At 44.1% G+C, this 23,865-nt stretch overlaps 1 protein-coding gene across 3 annotated transcripts in view; it reads right to left on the minus strand.

The window, feature by feature from the left end:
* Nucleotides 1–23,865, minus strand: part of PDZD4 (PDZ domain containing 4) — a 217,153-nt gene that overhangs the window by 17,896 nt on the left and 175,392 nt on the right. For all 3 annotated transcript variants that reach the window (XM_068248207.1, XM_068248205.1, XM_068248206.1), the window contains exons 2-3: nucleotides 17,139–17,398; nucleotides 1,633–1,723 (exon numbers count right to left, since the gene is read on the minus strand). In XM_068248207.1, the coding sequence (XP_068104308.1) occupies nucleotides 1,633–1,723; nucleotides 17,139–17,398 (351 nt within the window). The remainder of the gene's footprint in view (nucleotides 1–1,632; nucleotides 1,724–17,138; nucleotides 17,399–23,865) is intronic.

Consider the following 23,865-nt stretch of genomic DNA (forward strand, 5'->3'; position numbering starts at 1 on the left):
TTCATGTCAGTCCTTTTTGTGGAAATAGAAAAAAAGTCCTGCTAGCTGCAAGTTCCTTAAAGGAAACCTGAGAAAGGCTATAGAGCAATAGTTATACTTACCTGGGACCTCACGTGGTCCGTGGTCTCCATCGCCAGCTACTCCATCGTCTCATGGTCAACTCAGGTATTTTGGACAGTCGAGCTCTTCTGTGCAGGTGCGGCCCCGCCATGCATGTGCCCCTATCATGCTCTTGTTGCAGGAGCGTTCTGCACCTGCACAGTAGTACTGTGCAGGTGCAGAACACTCCAGGTTGCAGGCGTGCAATGAGGGCGTGCGCGTGGCTGGGCTGCGCATGTGCAATAATATATGACTGGCCGTAACTGGACAAACTACCATAGGTGAACACAGGACAACGAAGCAGCCAGGGATGATGGTGATGGAGTTTGCGGACCACATGGGGCTGGAGGAAGCCCCAGGTAAGTATAAATACTGCACTTTATCCCATCTCAGGTACATTACAAGTGATGTTATAAAATGGAGACTTGAGGGATGGACTTTTAGTTCAGTGGGGATCTGAACTCGGGGTCCGCCCTTGCAGTAGGGCTTTCGGTGGCAAAACAAATGACCTGAAATACATGACTTTATCATATTAGGCCTTCTGCTTGTCCCATAACCCAAACGTGGCTATGGAATTATATTCCACTACAATGAAATGTGGAGTGTATAACTCAATTCAAGCAAGGACAAATAAGAAATGCATGTTTATATTTTATATGTACAGGCACAATTTGCTTGTGGCTCCATTCAGGCTGTGAAATTGTTTATTCCCCCCTTACCTCCCGCTGAGCTTTAGCGCTCTCTAGTATTCAGCTAGCGGGGTTGGGGTGCAGGGGTGTCAGTTTGAGTCTCCTTCACACCTATTTGTCAGTTCCTTGCCTTCTGGCTTGGATGAACTGTTTGGTTTCTCTCTGGCAGAGAAAAACCCTAAAGGTGGCCATACACTTATAGATTTGCAGCAGATTAGACCATCAGATAGATTTCTGTCAGATGCCTGTCAAGTTGAATCTGACAGGAATCTATCGGATGTGTGCCACACACTAGGAACAGATTACCAATACATTTCAGAATGAAATCTATTGGAAATCGATCTAAATGCACTATTGGACCATTAGATCCAATGCAACTCTATGGGCCATCGATCTACTGCCAGCAACAGATCGATTTGATCTATCTGACAGGATGGAAAATCTAGGTCGATCTAAATTGATCAAAATCGGCCACAAATCGATCGATCGGCTGATCGGATAGAATTGATTCCCAATGTTTATATTCCAGTGTTCCTACATGGACCAATCTCAGATTGGATTACAATCGACAATCGGTGTGCAGTCACAATTGCAATTGCAATTACTGGCAGTTCTGCTGTGACAAACAGGACAATGATAAAAAGGTCAAACAACAAGGACAGTAGAAAAACAAGAACAAATGAGGAGACTTTTTCTTTTACATGAAAGACTCTGCACACAAAGCATTTAGTGATTAGGATGAAACACAATGTTTTTCTGTTGCATTCAGCCATAATAACCATAAAATAAAGGGGGAAAATAATCAACAAATCAATACAGAGAATGGGAGAACAAATCAACTCACTTCATACTCCAGCTCATCTGCACGCTCTCCCTCTGGCTGCACCCCATCCATGTATTCTCCCGCCTCGTAGAACTCATTCCCAATGGGTGGGCTACAACACCAAGAAAAGTAATACGTGCAAATTGACATTATTGGCATTATCAAATTATAAAAGAAAAACATTACTTCAATTAAAACAGACAATATCGATGTAGGAGAACTTTCTGTAAAAACGAAGCAAAACATTTTTTAAAAGACCCCATGTTTTACCGGTAATTCATTAGAGGAACCAACTGGAATTTATTAAAGCTATCTTAAAGTGACAGGAATATAGAAGAAGCCATTACAGAGGACATTTTAACAAATGCTTACTGACTGTTGCGCTGTTCCTATACCTCTAAAGTAAGATAGGTTCAAATCTCAGCTCTACATAGTTATTTGGGTTGAAAAAAAGACATACATCCATCAAGTTCAACCAGAAAACAAAAGTACACCAGCCTGCTCCCTCACATATCCCTGTTGAACACGAGGAAGGCGAAAAAACCCTTACAAGGCATTGTCCAATTAGCCCCAAAAGGGGAAAAAAATCCTTCCTGACTCGAGATGGCAATCAGATAAAATCCCTGAATCAACACCACTGGGCATTACCTAGAAATTATAGCCATGGACATCTTTCAACGCAAGGAAAGCATCTAACCATCTTTAAATGCAGATATAGAATTTGCTATAAGTACTTCCTGTGGCAATGCATTCCACATCTTAATCACTCTTATTGTAAAGAACCCTTTCCTAAATAAATGTCTAAAACGTTTTTTCCTCCATGCGCAGATCATGTCCACTAGTCCTTTGTGCAAGCCTAGGGACAAAAAGCTCATCCGCCAAGCTTTTACATTGCCCTCTGATGTATTTATACATGTTAATTAGATCCTCTCTAAGGCGTCTTTTCTCCAGACTAAATAAACCCAGTTTATCTAACCTTTCTTGGTAAGTGAGACCTTCCATCCCACATATCAATTTTGTTGCTCGTCTCTGCACCTGCTCTAAAACTGCAATATCTTCCCTGTAATGTGGTGCCCAGAACTGAATTCCATATTCCAGATGTGGCCTTACTAGAGAGCTAAACGGGGCAATATTATGCTAGCATCTCGAGTTTTACCTTTTAATGCTAATTTTATTAGCTTTAGCTGCAGCAGCTTGTCATTAATATACGATTATTTAACTTGTTGTCGATGAGTACTTCCTGTTCAGTAAACTTGTACTTACAATACTCAGTAGACCTTAAAGGAATACTGTAGGGGGTTGGGGGAAAATGAGTTGAACTTACCCAGGGCTTCTAATGGTCCCCCACAGACAGCCTGTGCCCATGCAGCCACTCACCGATGCTCCGGCCCCGCCTTTGGTTCACTTCTGGAATTTCAGACTTTAAAGTCTGAAAACCACTGCGCCTGCGTTGCCGTGTCCTCGCTCTCGCTGACGTCACCAGGAGTGTATAGCACAAGCCCAGTATGGTCTGTGCCATGCGCAGTACGCTCCTGGCGACGTCAGTGGGAGCGAGGACACGGCAACGCAGGCGCAGTGGTTTTCAGACTTTAAAATTCCAGAAGTGAACCGGAGGCGGGGCCGGAGCATCGGTGAGTGGCTGCGTGGGCACAGGATGTCTGCGGGGGATCATTAGAAGCCCCGGGTAAGTTCAACTCATTTTCCCCCGACCCCCTACAGTATTCCTTTAAGCTAGACTTCCTAACACTGCTACTGCCTATAGAGCGCATCCTAGTGGCTGCAGCTCTGGAGCTTTGAGTTCGCCAGGAGAAAAGCATGATATAAATATTAATGTTCTTTGTCTTGTCTTGCATGCTAGGTGCTGGTGTGTATAGTAGAGCTACGTGTTTAACTAGGGAATATGGGATGATTCCTGGTGGTTTAGCTTGCAACCGCCAAGGTTCTGTAATAAGAGAGACCAGGAGCCCCATGGCGCAGCATCGTTAAGTAAAGTTGGTATGAGTAGGGTATTGAAATATATGCACAAGGATGGGTTGCACTCCTGCAACCACCGACAGAGCCTACGGGAAATTAACCGTTCCTGTTCAGAATCCCAGAACCGCTCAGCAGGTTCTGGTTGGTCTCTCTTGTTAGGTATTTGGACACATGGTGTACCATATACTACCCTGAAGGGTTGGACTACAACTGAAAAAACTTGTAGGAGGTGCCCAGAATATAACATATCTTAAATCATAAGGTATAGGAGTAATTAGATCTTACTGCCATGAATGGACAAACCACCTGGGTAGAAATAGTTTTTAATGAAGCTAGTGCATGGAGTTCAGCCAAAACCAACATCTGCTAACTGTAGTGTTAAGCATGGATAGGAGGTGGTGGTTGGGAGGGGGGAGGGGGTTACTGTCTGGCATAGGGTAGGTTAGTATTAGGAGTAGGTGGGGTGGTGTTAGTGAGAGAGGTTGGTTAGGCAAAGTGATAGAATATCGGTAATTTTACCACTATTCTACTATTGGCATTATACGGCGCACAATAGACTATCGGTCACATTACTAATATTCTACTAGTAGCTTTATCTGGGGCCAAAATTTGTGGGTACCATTTTATAATGTACACAGAAGATGAGTGGGAGGCTCCCAACTGTGGTGACAACACACGCAATGGGCAAGGAGACATCCGACCTCGGGCAACATCTATACAAATATGCAGCATTGGCCAAGCATTTGACTGATTGCAAGAGAGGAGGCCATTGACTACAGACAACACCTATACAGAGGGAAGATATTAACACGAAATCAGTGTTTCCCAACATGCACGTGGGAAGTCCCGTGCATGGGTTTGAGAAACCCTCCACTAAATTATCAATTCAGATGATATGATTCCAAAGTTAGCACAAGCTTTAGGAAAGATTAAAATTACCAGATCTATGGAACAGCCAAACATTTTTATATGTGCCAGCACATGGCAGATTCTGTATTCCTTTTATGTGCCCTTTAAAAGTGAATAACAGAGGCGTATCTACAGGAATGCAGGTATGGCATGTGCCATGGGCGCCTCTTACTGGGGGATCTGCTCCGTAGCATCCTTGGTGTTCTCCATACAGATACTAGATTTTATCTGGGGGACATTCAGCTGCCTGGTTACATCTTTTAGGGGATCAAGTTTCCTGTTATTTGGGGATATGCATGGGCTGACCTATTGTGATAGTCCATTCTTACAAGTCATGCTTCACTTCAACTTGTATTAATAATAATCATCATAATAATAATATCCAACTAAACCAAGATTACATGTTAAGATATTTGGAGGATGCGTCCCCCCCCCCCCCCCCAAGTTTTTGCCATGGGAGCAGTTTTCCCTAGATATGCTTCTGGAATAACATGGGCCTGAGGTACCCACTACAATGGAGTGATCATGATCAGGGCATTCAGGGGGTGGCAGTGCTCCAGTACTGGGTGCAAAGATGCGCATAATTTTACCAAAAATGGGGGTCCAGGGGGCATGGAAGTCTATGTTCTAAAGAGCCTACAAAACTTAGGGATTCTGATGGCAACCTTGTTCACCATTACTATAAATGGATGCCTGGGTCCATTTTCTGACATTGGTGGGAGCTGTGATTTAATGTAGCTGACAGCACCCATACCATAATTCATTCTTAGTGACTGGAAAAAATGTGTACAAACAGCTTTCTGTTTCGCACCATGAACAAATCATTGATGAGAAGTGTCAGCTCCAATCACTGATTGCTCTCAGTATCAGACAAGGAACTGTTTGTATGGCTCCTGTCTGACACTGTGAATTAATATGTCAGAGCTGGGAGCATTCAGCTAGATATAAATCACACTTCCTGGTGACATTTTTCCCTAAACAATAAGCAGCTGGAATAATACGCTGTCGTCTACAGAGTAAACTAGAACGCTACTTATGACTCCCGTATCTAGTTACGATTGGCCGTGACCGATTTACGTTTCACAGCCGTATCATAGACAAACACTACAGTTTTTATTGAAAAATAAAATGGCATACAAAAGAGAATTTACAAGCATCAAGAGAATCGGCAATTGATCTACTGTAATAATTGCTTGCGGGGCTGTCGGATCCGCAGAGAATCGCGCACTTCAGGAACACACAATCATGTTTCATCAACTGTTTATAAACAGATTAATAATTTGCAGTTCCCCAATAAACCCATTAACCTCAGATTTAATAGACCCACTCTGTGGCATGGCTACAGGCAAAGCCAGTTTAACTGACAGGGAGGTCCAGGACAAAGGTAATAAACTGGGACCCCCCAGCAAGGTCAGTCACCGGGCCTCCAAGCCAGGTGCTGCGCCCACTTCCCCTATGTGGTCTCTCCTTGACTGCTCCCAGGTCCCCGTGGCCCCTGCACGATGTGTTGCTTGCTGCATCGTAATAACTCACCTGTCCCAGCTGCTCTGTCCGTACTCTGTCTTCAGCCCACTGCCTGGCTCTTCTCCATATTATGCCTAAATAACATGCTTTGGGTCATGGAGAAGAGGCAGGCAGTGGGAAAGAATATGGAGCATGGATGGAGCAGTGCACTGAGACAGGCGAATTATTACAATGCAGCTAGCCACGCATCATGCGGGGACCACAGGGAATCGGGAGCAGTCAGGGGGGAGACCATCCCAACTGGTGGGGGTGAGGGGCTGGCAGTGGTTGAGGGCCCTGGGGCAATTGCCCCCTTTACCTTAATAGCAGCGCTAGCCCTGGCTCTAGAGCAGGGGTGTCAAATACAAAGTGGGCCAAAATTGAACACTGGGACCAAGTCGCAGGCCAACCTCAATGTCTACTGGCCACATTCCTCTCTTATAAAGTTGGCTGGTGTCTAATGGCCCCTTCTTCCTCTCCTATACAGTTCCCTGGTGTCTGGTGGTCCCCTTCCTCCCCTATACAGTTTCCTATTGTCTAGTGGGCCCCCTCACTCCCCTATACAGTTCCCTGGTGTCTAATGCTTCCTCCCTCCCCTAGAAACTTCCTTGGTTTCTAATCACCCCCTCCCTCCACTATATACGTCCCTGGTGTCTAATGCCTCCTACTCCCCTATATAGTTCCCTAGTGTCTAATGCCTCCTCCCTCCCCTATACACTTCCCTGGTGACTAGTGGCACTCCCTCTCTCACCCATAGGGCTTCATCTTCAATATAGGTTCCCTGGTGTTCAAGAGTGGGCAAAACAAGGCAATGTGGAGAAACCACTTGCAGGCCAAACTTGATGCTCTGCAGGCTGGAGTTTGACATGTATGTTCTAGAGCTATGAGCCCTACAGCAAGTTTTACATCTCGCCTTTCTCCAAACCTACAGCCAGGGCTGGTTCTAGACTTTTTGCTGCCTGAGGCAAACTTCTGAGGGTGCGCCCCCCAATTTGGAATGATCGCACAGCACCCAGGAATTTACTCTGCTTCATTTAATGTTCTCACATGACGTCGCAGCTCAACACAATAACACACTGGCTGGCTGTGAGTCTGTGACAAACAAATTGCTCACCCTCAGCCAGTCGGCCGTCCTCAATTCCTCCTTAGTCAGGGCAGCAGTGCCACCTCCTCCCTTCTGCTGTGCAAGTCAATTGAAACACTGCTGCTCTCCTGCCTCCTCCCTACTCACTGTCAGACTCCTCACACAGCACAACAAGCTGCTTTTCCCCAATGATGACCTCTTCACCTAGCTCTCCTCTCGCTTCTCCTCCTACTCTGACTGCATGCTGTTAGTGTAAACACAGTACAAAAATGCTGCCCCTGTAATCTCTGCGCCTGATGGAAATGTTTCACCTTGCTTCATGAGTGAACCGGCCCTGCCTATAGTGTCAGTGAAGAACTAATGCAGTGACTGGAGAAAGGCATCTCAGGTCCAGAGGGCCTGGTGCAGTCACATTGTCTACATCCCCTTTGGCTTTTCCACTGGATTTTACTCATTGGTACTGTTCAGGAAATGATATATCAAGGGAGAACTTCAGGAATTGTATACCCAGTGGCAAGTTTTACAATGCCCCAACCCCCCCACCCCAAGCACTCTATACATAACAATTGATACGGCACACCAAAACCTGCCAATGGCAACGACAGTGTCAGTGTACAGGTGCAAGAAGGTAGTGGGGAATAGTTTGTTAATAATTACCACTAGCACAGGAATAGAGCGCTAATACTGTAGTTGAGGGAGGGCCCTTCAAGGCCCCTCTGGCGCAAGGGCCCCAATGCGGTCGCAACCTCTGCAACCCCTATTGCTACGCCCCTGTGTATACGTCATCAGCTTAGGTCATTTATCAGTTTCACACTTCCATTGATTAAAGAGGCATTAGTGAGATAAATGGCTTAGTGGCCTGTGACGGCTGTAAGATACATAAGATGAATCCCTCCACTACCCACTCTGAAGCAGTCAGTGTGGCTTCAACCACTCTCAGATTTCTCTAGTGCGTGGCAAAGGAGGCAGGGCTGGGCAGCTCAGTCTATAGCCAGGATTGATTATCTGACAAAGGCCTAATTTTTTTAATTAAAGTAAATGGCCAAACTGATCAGCTACTTAATTAACTGATTGTTATATACAGGTCCTTCTCAAAAAATTGTGATAAAGTTCATTATTTTCTGTAATGTACTGATAAACATTAGACTTTCATATATTTTAGATTCATTACACACAACTGAAGTAGTTCAAGCCTTTTATTATTTTAATATTGATCATTTTGGCATACAGCTCATGAAAACCCAAAATTCCTATCTCAAAAAATTAGCATATCATGAAAATGTTCTCTAAACGAGCTATTTATCTAATCATCTGAATCAACTAATTAACCCCCTTGCCGTTCCAATTCTGACGGCAAGGCGGCAGCGCAGCACTTTTACATTTTTTTTTAAAATCATGTAGCAAACCCAGGGCTCGCTACATGATAGCCGCTGACAAGCGGCATCCCCCTACCCACTCCCGTTTAGAACGAGATTTCCTGCTGGGCTTCCCCACGGGGCGGGATGACGTCACTGACGTCATGGACGTCGGGACGTCACAGGGAATCCCGATCCACCCCTCTGCGCTGCCTGGCACTGATTGGCCAGGCTGCGCAAGGGGTCTGGAGGGGGGGGGGGGACGGCGCGGCGGGTAGCGGTGAGCGGCGGCGGCGATCGGAATATGCACGCAGCTCGGGATAACCGGCAAAAAGTTAACTCTAAACACCTGCAAAAGATTCCTGAGGCTTTTAATAACTCCCAGCCTGGTTCATTACTCAAAACCTCTATCATGGGTAAGACTGCCGACCTGACTGCTGTCCAGAAGGCCATCATTGACACCCTCAAGCAAGAGGGTAAGACGCAAAGAAATTTCTGAACGAATAGGCTGTTCCCAAAGAGCTGTATCATGGCACCTCAGTGGGAAGTCTGTGGGAAGGAAAAAGTGTGGCAGAAAACACTGCACAACGAGAAGAGGTGACCGGTCCATGAGGAAGATTGTGGAGCAGGACCGATTCCAGACCTTGGGGGACCTGCGGAAGTAGTGGACTGAGTCTGGAGTAGAAACATCCAGAGCCACCATGTACAGGCGTGTGCAGGAAAAAGGCTACAGGTGCCGCATTCCCCAGGTCAAGCCACTTTTGAACCAGAAACAGCGGCAGAAGCGCCTGACCTGGGCTACAGAGAAGCAGCATTGGACTGTTGCTCAGTGGTCCAAAATATTATTTTCGGATGAAAGCAACTTTTGCATGTCATTCGGAAATCAAGGTGCCAGAGTCTGGATTAAGACTGGGGAGAGGGAAATGCCAAAATGCCTGAAGTCCAGTGTCAAATACCCACAGTCAGTGATGGTCTGGGGTGCCATGTCAGCTGCTGGTGTTGGTCCACTGTGTTTTATCAAGGGCAGGGTCAATGCAGCTAGCTATCAGGAGATTTTGGAGCACTTCATGCTTCCATCGCCTGAAAAGCTTTATGGAGATGATTTCATTTTTCAGCACGACCTGGCACCTGCTCACAGTGCCAAAACTACTGGTAAATGGTTTACTGACCATGGTATTACTGTGCTTAATTGGCCTGCCAACTCCCCTGACCTGAACCCCATAAAGAATCTGTGGGATATTGTGAAGAGAAAGTTGAGAGACGCAAGACCCAACACTCTGGATGAGCCTAAAGGGACTCCGAGCAGTGCAGAAACTATGGAAAGATGCATATCATTTTAAAGCCTACGTCTTTTAGTTTTCGCTATTTTCGCAATTGAAATTGCCGCGGCCGCGACTTCAATCGCGAAAATAGAGAAAACTAAAAGGCGTAGGGCGACAATTTAGGTGTCGCCAGAAAGAGGAGAAAGAGAGATTTAAAATGATATCCATCTTTCCATAGTTTCCATAGTTACTTGTATTACACAGGACGACACTTTCCCCAGTGTTAGCAGCTCCATTCAGCAGAATGGAGCTGCTGACTTTAGGAAAAAGTCGCCCTGTGTAATACAAGTAACTATAGAAAGATGGATATCATTTTAAAGCTCTCTTTCTCCTCTTTCTGGCGACACCTAAATTGTCGCCCTAAGCCTTTTAGTTTTCTCTATTTTCGTGATTGAAATCGCGGCCGCGGCAATTTCAATTGCGAAAATAGCGAAAACTAAAAGGCGTAGGGCGGCGGTTTGTATATCATTGGAAAGAGGAGAAAGAGAGCTTTAAAATGATATGCATCTTTCCATAGTTTCTGCACTGCTCGGAGTCCCTTTACGGCCACTATCGAAGCATCCTGGGCCTCCATAACACCTGAGCAGTGCCACAGGCTATTTGCATCCATGCCACGCCGCATTGAAGCAGTCATTTCTGCAAAAGGATTCCTGAACCAAGTATTGAGTGCATAACTGAACATAATTATTTGACTTTTTTTGTTTTAAAAACACTTTTCTTTTATTGGTCGGATGAAATATGCTAATTTTTTGAGATAGGAAATTTGGGTTTTCATGAGCTGTATGCCAAAATCATCAATATTAAAACAATAAAAGGCTTGAATTACTTCAGTTGTGTGTAATGAATCTAAAATATATGAAAGTATGTTTATCAGTACATTACAGAAAATAATGAACTTTATCACAATATGCTATTTTTTTGAGAAGGACCTGTTATTCCTAGTGTTGTTTTCCAAAGTGTAACTGTAGAGAAGCTGTTACTAAAACATTGGTCAAAGATGATAGCAATACTTGTAATATCAATTATGGTCACATTCTAATGTCTTGTACACGCGTATGTGGCATGTCAACAGTCACCCAGCAAGGATCTCCCCTTGGGGGACATTACAGAGACAAAGCTTTACAGACCTGTCACTAGCCTGCAAAGGGCTGACGGAGCGGCTCGGGTTGGTAGGTGAGTGGGGAGAACAATACTCTGTCTTGGTCAGGGATCAGTCTGATCGCTGGCTGAGGTGTCTGAAGGTATTGGGTGTCATTGTAAGGTTCTCGGCAAAGGCGTTGGCTGAGTTTCATCTAGCATGTGAATGATGCATAGGGTGTCAGCACAGTAATAGAGTGTGGACCCCATGGCTAACTTACCTTACTGCTAGCGATATTCACTATGAATCAAGTCAAGTTTGATTGACAATATGATGGGTCTTCTAGTCCTGTTTATTTCATCCTTGTGGTTATTATTGGGACTGTAGATGGACTGTGCAGAGAATTGGTGATGGGGAAGAGTTGGGTTTCTTACGGGACTATATCAATTATTGAATTATCTATGCAAAATTAATAAAATGTATTAGTTAAAAAAAAGTATAAGCGGTGATGAGAGAGACACTTACTGTGGTGGATTTCCGTACAAGAAAAAAGAGCGACTCTGTGCGACCAGCACTTGAAGCCCCTTTCACAACACAATGCATTGCTTCAAATCGTGGTACGCTCCCCCGCCATTCCCCCAGTTGCAGTGGCCACTCGTTTCTATGAGACTGGCCACACTACCCGCGATGCAGCAGAAGTGGTTACGACAGAGCAGAGGCGACATAAACTCTGCACTGCATTGCCAAGCAGTACTGCGAGGTGGGCATTTGTATTGTAGTCTATGGCACTGCAACAATCTATTTAGATTGTTGTGGTGGTGGTGCAACACGCATGCGCCGATCGAGTGAAAAATAACTTACTTTCTGTCCAGTAGGGAGCAGGTCACTGGTTTTTTTTTATTGGGGGGGGGGGGGGGCACTATCAGAGCTATGCATATTACACCACCATACCATATGTGAAATTAGCCTTAAAGGGAATTTGAAGTGAAAATAAACTTCTGATATAATGAATTGTAAGTGTAGTACAGCTAAAAAAAATAAAACATTAGCAGCAGAGATATGAGACTAATATTGTTTCCAGTACAGGAAGAGTTAAGAAACTCCAGTTGTTATCTATGCAAAAGAGCTTCACTGATCTCTCAAGGTGCGTACACACATGCGACTATAGTCGTTTGTAACGATCGTTCCCCGATCTTTACCAACGACGATCGTTACAAAAAACGAACCAACGACTATTAAGGCAAACGACGAACGAGGCAAATCGCTACAAAACAAAGTTCTGTCTTGGCGGATTTTTACCACCGACGATCGTTAGCAAAAGTGGTACATCGTTGGAAACGATCGTTCGTACCAGGCTGGACATGCGTACTTCACTTTTTCTCCAAGGAACTTTACAATTTTATGCGCAGGCGCATTAAGTGCTTTTACGTGGTGTAACGTTCGTTCTAACGATGTGATCGTTACACACTTTTTACAACTCACTTTACTTCGGTCGTTCTTTCGTCAATTAAAAGTTCGTTCGTCGTCCTCAACGAACGATCGTTGTCGCATGTGTGTACGTAGCATCAGACTTTCAAAGTTTATAGAGAGAGCTTTGTCTTCTGAAGCTTATTATCTCAAGTGTCTGTCACTGTATTTTGTGCCGAGTGTAATGTGTAAGCTGCAAATATTAGAGAATGATGCAATGTTATAAAAAAACAAAAAACTATATAACTGAAAATAAAAATGAGACCCTTTTTTTTGCTACTAATGCTCTAACAATTATCCTTACTACACAACCAATTCATTATATTATATTTTGTTTTTTCCCGCTTCAGTGACACTTTGGGCTGGTGCACACCAGGGCAGTTCTGAAGCCTTTTTTAAAACTCTTGCAGGGGGAACACTGCTTGGCTAATGAAAGTGAATGGGCTGGTGCACACCAGAGCGGCTCGTTTTTTCCACAAACACAGACTCTGGGGCTGCAGCAGTTTTTAGATTTCTGATGCGTTTTTGCCTCAATGTTAAAGTATGGGAAAGTGGAAAACCGCTCTGGAAAACGCTACATCAGAGCGGTTTTCCAGGCGTTTTTGTTACAGTAGCTGTTCCGTAACAGCTTTACTGTAACAATATCTGATATCTGCTACACAAAAACGCTCCAAAAAACGCTAGGCATGTTTAGAAAACCTCTCTAAACATGCATAGAATCGCTCTGAAATCTGCTTCAAAAACCTCTAGCGTTTTGCAGATCTGCTAGAGGTTTTTGGTGTGCACTGGACCTTTAAAGGTAAACAAAAGCCTTTTTATTTCTCCACAGGGCTCAACTTTCATACCACCAACAGGAGGTTTTTTTTTAGGCTAATGCAATGCTTCCTTATTTGTGCAGAGACTCATCACAGTGATATTCAACAATGTTCACTTCAGAGTACCTAAGTTTGTACATGGGGAACTAGGTCACTACCCATGGGCATAGCAATCACCCCTGCGACCCCTGCCATTGGGGGCTTTGGGGAAAACTCCCATTTGCTCACAAAAACCGCCCCCGCCACTTTCTCACGCCATGCAGAGTAGCAAGTACTAGTAGTGGAAGCGTCTGTAATTTTTTCCTGCTTCTAGACGCTGTTTCACAGCAGAACACTCTCTCTGCTGCCATTCACCGACTCCCAGTCAAGTGACCCTCATGAGGTTCCAAGACCAAGGGGGCCCCACACTATCATTTTTGCAGGAGGGCCCTGTTAAGTCTAGTTAGTTACGCCCCTGTCACTACCAACTTAGTATTTTATCAGGGTGATCTGGACAATGCTCGGGTCTTCCTCCTGGTTACCTTGGGATGAACTTCTGTAGAGTCATAATTGTCTCCATGTCATTGATCTTTTCTGTTGGTGGTATGCCATACATCTAATAGTGGCTGGATAGTGTAATGGTTAAGGGCTCTGCATCTGACACAGGAGACCTGGGTTTGAATCTCTGCTCTTCCTGTTCAGTAAGCCAGCACCTATTCTGTAGGTGACCTTAGGCAAGTCTCCCTAACACTGCTACTGCCTATAGAGCGCGTCCTAGTGGCTGCTGCTCTGGCGCTTTGAGTCCGCCAGGAGAAAAGCACAATATAAATGTTAATTGTCTTGTCTTTGTGACAATTAATTATATAACTATTAGGGCTCTTTCACACTAAAGCCCGTTCCCTGCGTTTTGACGCAAAGTCGAAACTTCACACCTGACGCTGCGTTTCGTTACTTTGCGGTTCTACGCACCCGGGAGCTTTTAATCGTCGGGAGCCGGCGTTTTCCTGTCGGGTGAATTAATAGCTACCGCCGCTGATTGCGTCGCACCGCAATATCCCGACGACACATCAGAGGCTATTGCGTGCAGGAGAATGGCTCCTGCACACGCTGTAGATGTGAAAGAGCCCTTAGTCTTTACATTGTTGCTGAGCAGCTGTTTGTGTGCGTTCCAGATACTATTCCCAGATATGTATTTGCCTGATGAACTGGGCTAGTCCCATAAAACCCGATGCACTTTGAGCATCTTTTTTCAATAAAGTATATATGGAAACTTATATGGTTCACTTTCATCTGGTGAGGTAAAACCACCCTTACCTCCCTTTTAAACTGTAAACCTGAAGTGAAAATAAAGTGAGATGAATTGTATGTGCAGTACAGCTAAGAAATCGAACATTAGTAGCAAATAAAATGGTCTCGTATTGTTTTCCAATACAGGAAGAGTTAAAAAATTTCAGTTGTTACATATGCAAAAGAGCTTCTCTGAGCTCCTCTGCACACACTGGGTCAAATACAGCAAACAAACAGTGAGGCCTAGTGCACACCAGAGTGGTTCGGCTGCGGTTTGCGATCCGCTTGCGGGTGCGGATCCGCTAGGGTAATGTATTTCAATGGGCTGGTGCACACCAGAGCAGGAGGCGTTTTGCAGAAACGCATACTCCCGGGCTACTGCAGATTTTGGATTGCGGAGGCGTTTCTGCCTCAATGTTAAGTATAGGAAAACCGCAAACAGCTCTGAAAAACGGCACTTCAGAGCGGTTTGCCAGGCGTTTTTTGTTACAGTAGCTGTTCAGTAACAGCTTTACTGTAACAATACATGAAATCTACTACACCAAAACCACTACACAAAACCGCAAAACGCTAGCTGATACGCTGCAGAAAAAGGAGAAAAAGCGTTTCAAAATCTGCTAGCATTTTGCGGATCTGCTAGCGGTTTTTGGTGTGCACCAGGCCTGAGAGACAGTTTGAGATAAGATTTTGCTGCAGGAAAGTTCAGTCATTTCTGCTTTGTTTTACAGTTTAAAAGATAGTGTGCTTTTAAAACTGCAACAGAATGATGACATTGATGAAAGCTATATAACTGAAAATAAAAAATATGATCTTTTCTTTGCTACCAATGTTCTTTTCCTTATCCATACTACACATCAATTTGTGATATCATCATAAGGTTTTTTTTTTATTTTCCTTCACTATTGCTTTAAATCCTTTATATCCACGGGCGCCTCTGTTTCTCCTTCCTTCATTACACTTTCCCACTCTAAGTGGAATGGTGTTACACCTTTAAGCCTACAGGGAACAGCTTTTTAACCCAAGTGGAGTCGGGCTCATTCTCGCCACCTGCCAGTGTAGTGGTGGCTTTAGCGGTAACCCACCTATGTGCATATACTGCTTAAACATTCTTCTGGTTCAACCCTCATTTGGATATATTACCCTATATTGGCTCTTGGTTTTATTTATTTATTTATTTTCTGAGATTAATCCTAAGCTTCTAACCCTGTTATATCTGTCTCTGTACATAACCCTCCTGAGATGATGCCTAACCCTAACCTGTAACCATAATCAATACTCACCTTCCACGGTCTTCCTTCTTAGGTGCTTGGTTCAGGAGCTAGCATTCAGCTATTCTAAACATGTGCACCATTGGTTTACATAATTGAATGGGGCACCTACATGTAGCCGAATGCAGACACCTAATGTAATCTGTAAAACCAATAGCCAGCTCTCAACAATAATAATAATAATAATTAGTTATGGTCATGTAGATGCAAACAACTTTGAGTTGATGCAAATGTATGACATTTTTTATGCAAATGTATGTAGTTTGAAAAAGAACCAATCAAATACTGCCGAGGTAAAATTCAATTGGTTCATTTTCAAGCTGCATAAATTTGCATCACATTTTGCATAAATTTGCATCAAGTTATTTGCATCTACTTGACCATCGCTAATAAGCATACCGGTAATAGTAATAGCCAAGTGCCAGCGCCTAAACCAAACAACCTTCACCATGTAGCCACAACTTTGCATTGCAATCTATGGTGGCATCCAATTAAACTGCCAACCTCATACCCAAATTACTTTCTTCGAACACAGGCTGGCATTGTCAAGTCACAATACCTGAACATCATACTCATTCTAGGTAAGTTACTTAGCCAATATGAAAAGCAGAGGCAGGGACGGACTGGGACACTGGGGGCCCACCAAAGAGATTTCAACCTGGGGCCCACACATCCCATGATTGCAGTGAAAAAAGGGTGTGACCATGCACCGGAAGGTGGGCGTGGTCATAATGTATTATGGACAGGGCCAAATGTACATGAACTTAGCAACATTGTAATTAAGAGACACTGCTGCCCAGCAAAACTTTGCATAGAGTCCCCTCCCTCAATATAAAGTAATGTCCTACTTTGCAGAGGTTGCGACCGCAGAGGTTGCGACCGCAGAGGTTGCGACCGCATCGGGGCCCTTGGGCCAAAGGGGCCCCGAAGGGCCCTCCCTCAACTACAGTATTGCCTCTCTATTGGTCCTGTGCTCATAATAATCACTTCTATAGATACTTTGAACAGTGGTAATCATTAACAAGCTATTTCCCATCCCTTTCTTGCACCTCTAACACTGTAGTTGCCATTAGCAGGTTTTGGTGCATGGTATCAATTGTTATGTATAGAGTGCTTGGGGGGCCCGATTGTAAAATTTGCATCGAGGCCCCCAGCTCCTTAGCTACGCCACTGCTCTCAGCATGAGTGATTACAGCACTGAGAAGAGACTTTTTGTGCTGCAGGCAGCAATTGGAGCTCTGTCAGACAAGGAGGGGGGGCCCACCAGAGACCTGGAGGGGGGGGGGGCACCGAGGGAAAAAACTGTACTACTGTGGCCCAGTCCGACCCTGTGCAGAGGATCTGCTCACAACCATTAAAGCAGCACTCTTTAAATTAAGATGATCAGTGGCAGCATTCATAGGTCCGCATAGGCTGAACAACATTATAACGGAACATCACTTTCTGCAGACAGACAACGAACATATTAATAGCAGAGTCCACTCACAGCTCTGAGAGTACATATGGTTCTAGGACAACCACGGCAGGACTGGGAGGCCTTGTCTTGCCCATAGTCATGATGTGCTCGAAGGTGATATCAGTCTGCGTTCCGCTATCCACATACTGGAGGTCATGGGAAGAGGCTGTCAGGGATCCCTTCATACGTGGGCTGCGCCTTAGCACTTGGATCAGGAGAGGGTCTTTAGTGGTGCGGAGGGTGTCCAGCGTCTGATCATGGGACAGTCTTGACAGCTCTTTTCCATTCACCTGTGAAATGTAAGAAAATGTCCATATTAGGTCACCGCCATTTATATGGGTGTATAATACATGCTTTATGAATGTGTAAAGAAGAAAAGGTACCACCGTATTATCTACAAAATGGAATTGTGTTATTTACATTACACATGTTGTCCTGACATTTTGTTGCTTTATTCTATAAAGAAAAAAAAAGTGCACAAGTGTCAATTCTGTGCTTTCAGCAACCCCAGTGTTGTGATATTTTTCTGCCATCTCCAACCAACCCTAAGATTTAACGTGGACCTTAAATCTTGCACAAGACACAAGGTAAACAGAGAGAAATGCCCCCTGTGTGTTTTTAAAAAGAAGAGCCTGTCAAATCTCCCCTCATCTTCAAGTAAGGTTGCTATGCTGTTGCTTGAGCAGAGAGAAAGTTCTGAGTTTAGGTCCGTTTTAAGCGCCCTTTCCTTCTAAAAATTGTGATTGTATATGCACTGCTGCGATACGATACAATTTCTATTGATATACCATGTAACACGAAAGAAAGCTTTTCCTGCAGTTACTTTTGTTATAATTTTGCATGGCGCTGTTACATCTGCATTTTCCAATGATTTGTTAGCAGAAAAAAAATTAAACGGTGAAGTCTTAAAAATATTGCATTGCACCGTGTGTGGTGGTATGCAATGTCCCTGTGCTACTTCCCTGTTAAAACAAGCTCAAAATGCTTAAAAATGGTGCCGGCAAGACATTTGCCATTGATCACTGGAATGTAAATGTGTTTCCACAATTTAAATTATGTTGCCGGTGTCCTTACATTTTGAAACAACTTGCCAAATGCTTCAAAGCATGTACAATGGAAAACGGCACAGGAACTGTAGTGAAAATACATCATGAATTAAATTGCTTATTTTTTTACAACATTCATTTATAGATTATTTGAGGAGAAGAAAAGCAGATCCGGCACTGGTTACAATAATTCACAATTCTTTTAATCCAGCAGGTACAGGTTATACATAAGTGAAAGGGATCGGCCTAACAGCCGTTTCGCAGGTCTCCCTGCTTCTTCAGAGGCACCTCTGTGAATTATTGCAACAAGTGCCGGATCTGCTTTTCTTCTCCTCAAATAATCTATAAATGAATGTTGAAAGATTTCATTTTTCAGTACGACCTGGCACCTGCTCACAGTGCCAAAACCACTGGTAAATGGTTTACTGACCATGGTATTACTGTGCTCAATTGGCCTGCCAACTCTCCTGACCTGAACCCCATAGAGAATCTGTGGGATATTGTGAAGAGAAAGTTGAGAGACGCAAGACCCAACACTCTGGATGAGCTTAAGGCCACTATGGAAGCATACTGGGCCTCCATAACACCTGAGCAGTGCCACAGGCTGATTGCCTCCATGCCACGCCGCATTGAAGCAGTCATTTCTGCAAAAGGATTCCCAACCAAGTATTAAGTGCATAACTGAACATAATTATTTGAAGGTTGACTTTTTTTGTTTTAAAAACACTTTTCTTTTATTGGTCGGATGAAATATGCTAATTTTTTGAGATAGGAAATTTGGGTTTTCATGAGCTGTATGCCAAAATCATCAATATTAAAACAATAAAAGGTTTGAACTACTTCAGTTGTGTGTATTTGAATCTAAAATATATGAAAGTCTAATGTTTATCAGTACATTACAGAAAATAATGAGCTTTATCACAATATGCTGATTTTTTTTTTTAGAAGGACCTGTATAACCAGGATCCAAATATTTATTCTTTCTGAATTACATTCTAAAATGTATCATTGGGGTGACCTCTTTAGTTCTGGGTGATCTGAGTGGAATGTTCGTTACTGAGTTCTATGCACAGAAGGAGACCTTGCTTGCTTGGCAGTTGGAAAAGGCTGTTATTGCACAATGCAATGAGGTTCACAGATGGCAAACTGTGAGGACCATGTCAGGACCTAGGCCATGACCTCACACTGGGGTTTCACCACAATATCAGCCATACAGACGTCCCTAATGATCTATTCAAGAAAAGGTAAAGATTTCCTGTGGGAAAGGGGGTATCAGCTACTGATTGGGATTAAGTTCAATCTTCGGCTAAAGTTCCTCTTTAAAGAGTAACTGTCAGGCTGCAGAAGCTAATTTAAACCTCTAGTCTCCTGTGTTAAACAGTTTAGAAGGAAGCCAAAAAGACATTACTGAAGATAAAGATCTCTCTTACCTTTGATGTATGCTTATCAGCAATGCTTAGAGCTAAGCAGGACGCAAGCCGCATAACATACTGCAAAGCATTCTGGGGCCCTCCCCTCGGCTGCTAAGGAGAAGACGGGATCAAGTTTCAGCAGCTTCTAAAACTCAGTCCAGCCACAGCACAGATAAATCTCGGGGCAGCGTACACTGCAGGAGTCCGCTATTGTTCCTAGCCACATGGCTCATTAATATTCACTGCAAACTAGTGTAATTCAGTATGAGCTGTTCTGTGATCAGAAGCAGGCAGGACATGACGACACATTTGGCTTCACAAACATGGAACCTGCCATGAGCTGTCAGGAGCATCATTCTCTGCATATACTATATACAAATTCTGTGAAATCCAAACGTGGACAGTGAAATGCATATGTAATGTAAGTACAGCCAATCTTTAGCTACTGATATATGTGTTTATTTTCTCTGAGACCCTATACCTAACAGCTCCTCTTTAAAGCAATCCTGTGGATTGTGCACAGTTTACCTCAGTTGAAGGAATCCTCCAGGTGCTTCCCCCCCCCCCCCCAGTCTCCCTCCACCTCACTGTTCCAGTGCTGGTACCCCTGTAGTTCATGGCCACACTCCTGTACGTGAACGACACAGCCCACACCTGCACAGTAGCACTGAGGCACCACTTGGGCTTGGCGAAAAAGCCAGATCTGTGCTAGAGCGCAGGTGTGAGCCATCTGCGTCAAATGGTGTAACTACAATTCATGGGGCCCCCCAGCGTAACTTTGGGGCCCCCCAATGTTCACTCCCTTTCCCTTGCCTCCCCTTGGTGCCCTTTACAGCTTTGGGGCCCATCTCACAGGGGTCATAACACAAGTGTGGCCATCATTATTTACACACCCATAACAAGTGTAGCCACAAAAACACCTGATCTGAAATATAGTCCCCTGGATCGGAGGAAGGGAAGGTTAGAAATTGGGTCCATCACAGCTCTGCTCCTTCTAGCTTTGCCCTGTCTGTGCCTGTGGAGTTTGGCCGAGCTCAGTTGACAAGCCCTGGCTTTGGGGGGTTCCTAACACTGGAATGGCAAAATTGAGGGGGACTGGGGAAGTCTCTGGAGGATCCAGAGGCTTCCCTCTATCTAGGTAAGTACCCATTTGGGGCACTTTTTCCCCTTCAGGTACACTTTATTCAACCTCTCTTCTGTCTAAATATCAGCTTCAAACCCTTAAAGCGGTCTAATACCCAGCATTTCAACTTTGCTTTAATTTAGGAAAGGGTTCTTTACAGTAAGAGTGATTAAGATGTGGAATGCATTGCCACAGGAAGTCGTTATGGCAAACTCTATACCTGCATTTAAAGGGGGCTTAGATGCTTTCCTTGCGTTGAAAGACATCCATGGCTACAATTACTAGGTAATGCCTAATGATGTTGATCCAGGGATTTTATCTGATTGCCATCTGGAGTCGGGAAGGAATTTTTCCCTTTAGGGGCTAATTGGACCATGCCTTGTAAGGGTTTTTTCGCCTTCCTCTGGATCAATAGGGATATGTGAGGGAGCAGGCTGGTGTTGTACTTTATACTGGTTGAACTCGATGGACGTATGTCTTTTTTCAACCAAAATAACTATGTAACTATGTAACTAAGATTGCTTACAGCTTAGAAACTATTATGCCAGATTTTTTTTAAGTAGAAATTCACTGAATGGGTTAAACATGACATTTTTAGTTTTGCATTTATCTAGAAATCTGCGTCAGTGCTGAGGTTTAGATACAAATGTATCTTTGTTTGGAATGCAAATAGACCTCTGAAAAGCCTGTCTGGGAAGTTCTCTGTGCTCTCTGAGTGGTGTTTGTTTATTTACATTGTAAATAGATACATTTGTATCTAAACCTCAGCACAGACTCGGATTTCTAGCTAAATGCAACACTAAAATGTCATGTTTAACCCATTCAGTGAATTTCTGCTTAAAAGAAAATCTGGCATAATAGTTTCTAAGCTGTAAGCAATCTTTTAAAGCAAAGTTGAAATGCTGGGTGTTAGACCACTTTAACCATGATTCCCTTCCCCTCTTTATCTTATACATATGCTTCACTTTTTCCCCAAAGAATCCTAACACTAACCCTAACCCATGCCTTAGCCTAACCATAACAATCACCACCTTAGTCTCAGTAAACTAATGTATTCTATATTGCTATAAATGCAATAGCAAAAAAGAGGAGATCATACAAATGAGCAAAGCGCTAGAGAAAGTGGCTTTCCTATGGTATTATTCTACAACTTGTCTAACATCTGCAGATTTATGACATTATGATCACATCAAACTCCTTCATAAAACAGTGTACCTATCTAAAACATGTTCACTTATCCACCTTTGTAATAATCCATACATCTACCTCAAAAATGTAAACAACACCACATAAAAAGTGCAAAACAACCAAACCCACGTTTCATGGCCCTCATGTCTCAGGCCGGAGTTAAATGTTATCACTTATGAAATCAATTGGGCAGTAAGCAGATGCAGCCAGTTGTTTTCATTCACAGATTCATGTGCATCTTCCTGTTTGCACTGGAATAATTCATTCATAAGAAAGTTATCTTTCTTGCTCATCAAAACATGGACAATTAAAGCTAAAGTGGCCTCCAAAATATTTTTAATCTCCTACAGGCAGTTTAAAATATTTTGATCATCCCAGCCAGGGCCGTTTTTACCATAAGGCACTGTAGGCACATACCTACAGGCGCCTGATGATGGAAAGGTGGCTCACTCCCCTCACCTAGTGCGTCCCTCCCTTCCTGCTTCCCTATGCAGAGTCCTGATGAGTGTGTAAATGAGAGGTTACTCGCCCAGCTCTCGGCATTCCACTGACCCAATCTCCCTTCAGTCAGGGGCACCTCTAGCTACTTAGTACTGAGGTTCCTCTAGCTACCTAATGCTGAGGGTACCTCTGGCTATGTAATACTAAGGCAGTGATCTGCAAACTTGGCTCTCCAGATGTTAAAGTGATCCTTAAGTCTAACATAAAAAATAAGATTTACTCACCTGGGGCTTCCCTCAGCCCCCTGCAGGCGATCGGTGCCCTCGCAGCCCCGCTCCGATGCTCCGATTCTTTGCGTTCCCAGCCATATCATCGCCCCCTATGCTGCTATTGCGGCCTCCTGGCTCCTGGCCGCAATAGCAGCATAGGGGGCGATATTATGGCTGGGAACGCGAAGAATCACTTGCGTTCCCATGCCTGTCAGCCGGTGACGGCCAAACCGGAAGTGTTCTCCGGCGTGTCCTGGAGCATCGGAGCGGGGCTGCGAGGGCACCGATCGACTGCAGGGGGCTGAGGGAAGCCCCAGGTGAGTAAATCTCATTTTTTATGTTAGACTTAAGGATCACTTTAAAGAACTACAAGTTCCACAATGCATTTCGGGAGTCTGACAGCCACAGTCATGATTCATAAAGGCAAATGCATTGTGGGACTTGTAGTTCCTTAACAGCTGGAGAGCCAAGTTTGCAAATCACTGTACTAAGGGGTGCCTGTAGCTACCTATGACAGGTGAGGGAGAAGGGACAGCTGGGACAAGCCCACACTCTTGCGGTGGGTGCATTTCAATGTGGGTTTGTAGGTTCATGTCTAAGTGATGTCTAGGGTGCCAGGACATCTGTGCCTATAGGCTCCTGTGAGATAAATCTGGGCCTGATCCCAGCTCCTACGTGGAACACTTCACTCCATGAGTCTCTCACTGGACTCCTGAGCCCCGAAATGGAGATTTGGGAATAACCTGCTTCACACTAAACCACTCATTGTTGCCCACCTCTGCGCAAAATGTATAAAATAAATTACCTCTGGGGAGGAAACCTTATACTCACACCCCCTACCCAACCCAACCCATGAATCTCTTCTGGTCCTGGACCCTGTCCTCCAGTGATGAGCAAAAATGCTCAAAAAATGTTGTTTTCCGATTAATTTTCACGAAAATAATGTAAAAGTCGACTTTTGGGTTAAAATACATTTTGTAAAACGTTTGTGATTTTTCATGTTTTTAATGATTTTTCACGTTAAAAGGTGTGATTTTTAATTTTTTTGCCTTTCTCCATGTTAGAGTCAGTTTTGGGGAGTTTTTTTGCAAATTTTTTGCATTGGAAAAAAAAGTTTTTATTCCTTTGACCATAATGCAAAAATACAATATAGCATCCCACCAGAAGGGCTGGGATCACTGGTGTAAATATGGGGGAACAGCCCCCATGACCATGGGGGACTTGGTGAGTAGGAGGTGCCCAGAATTCTTCCTTCCTCCTCCGCCCCTCTATAGGAGC

The sequence above is a fragment of the Hyperolius riggenbachi genome, chromosome 8 (genome assembly GCF_040937935.1).
Source record: "Hyperolius riggenbachi isolate aHypRig1 chromosome 8, aHypRig1.pri, whole genome shotgun sequence".
NCBI classification, from domain to species: Eukaryota; Metazoa; Chordata; class Amphibia; order Anura; family Hyperoliidae; genus Hyperolius; species Hyperolius riggenbachi.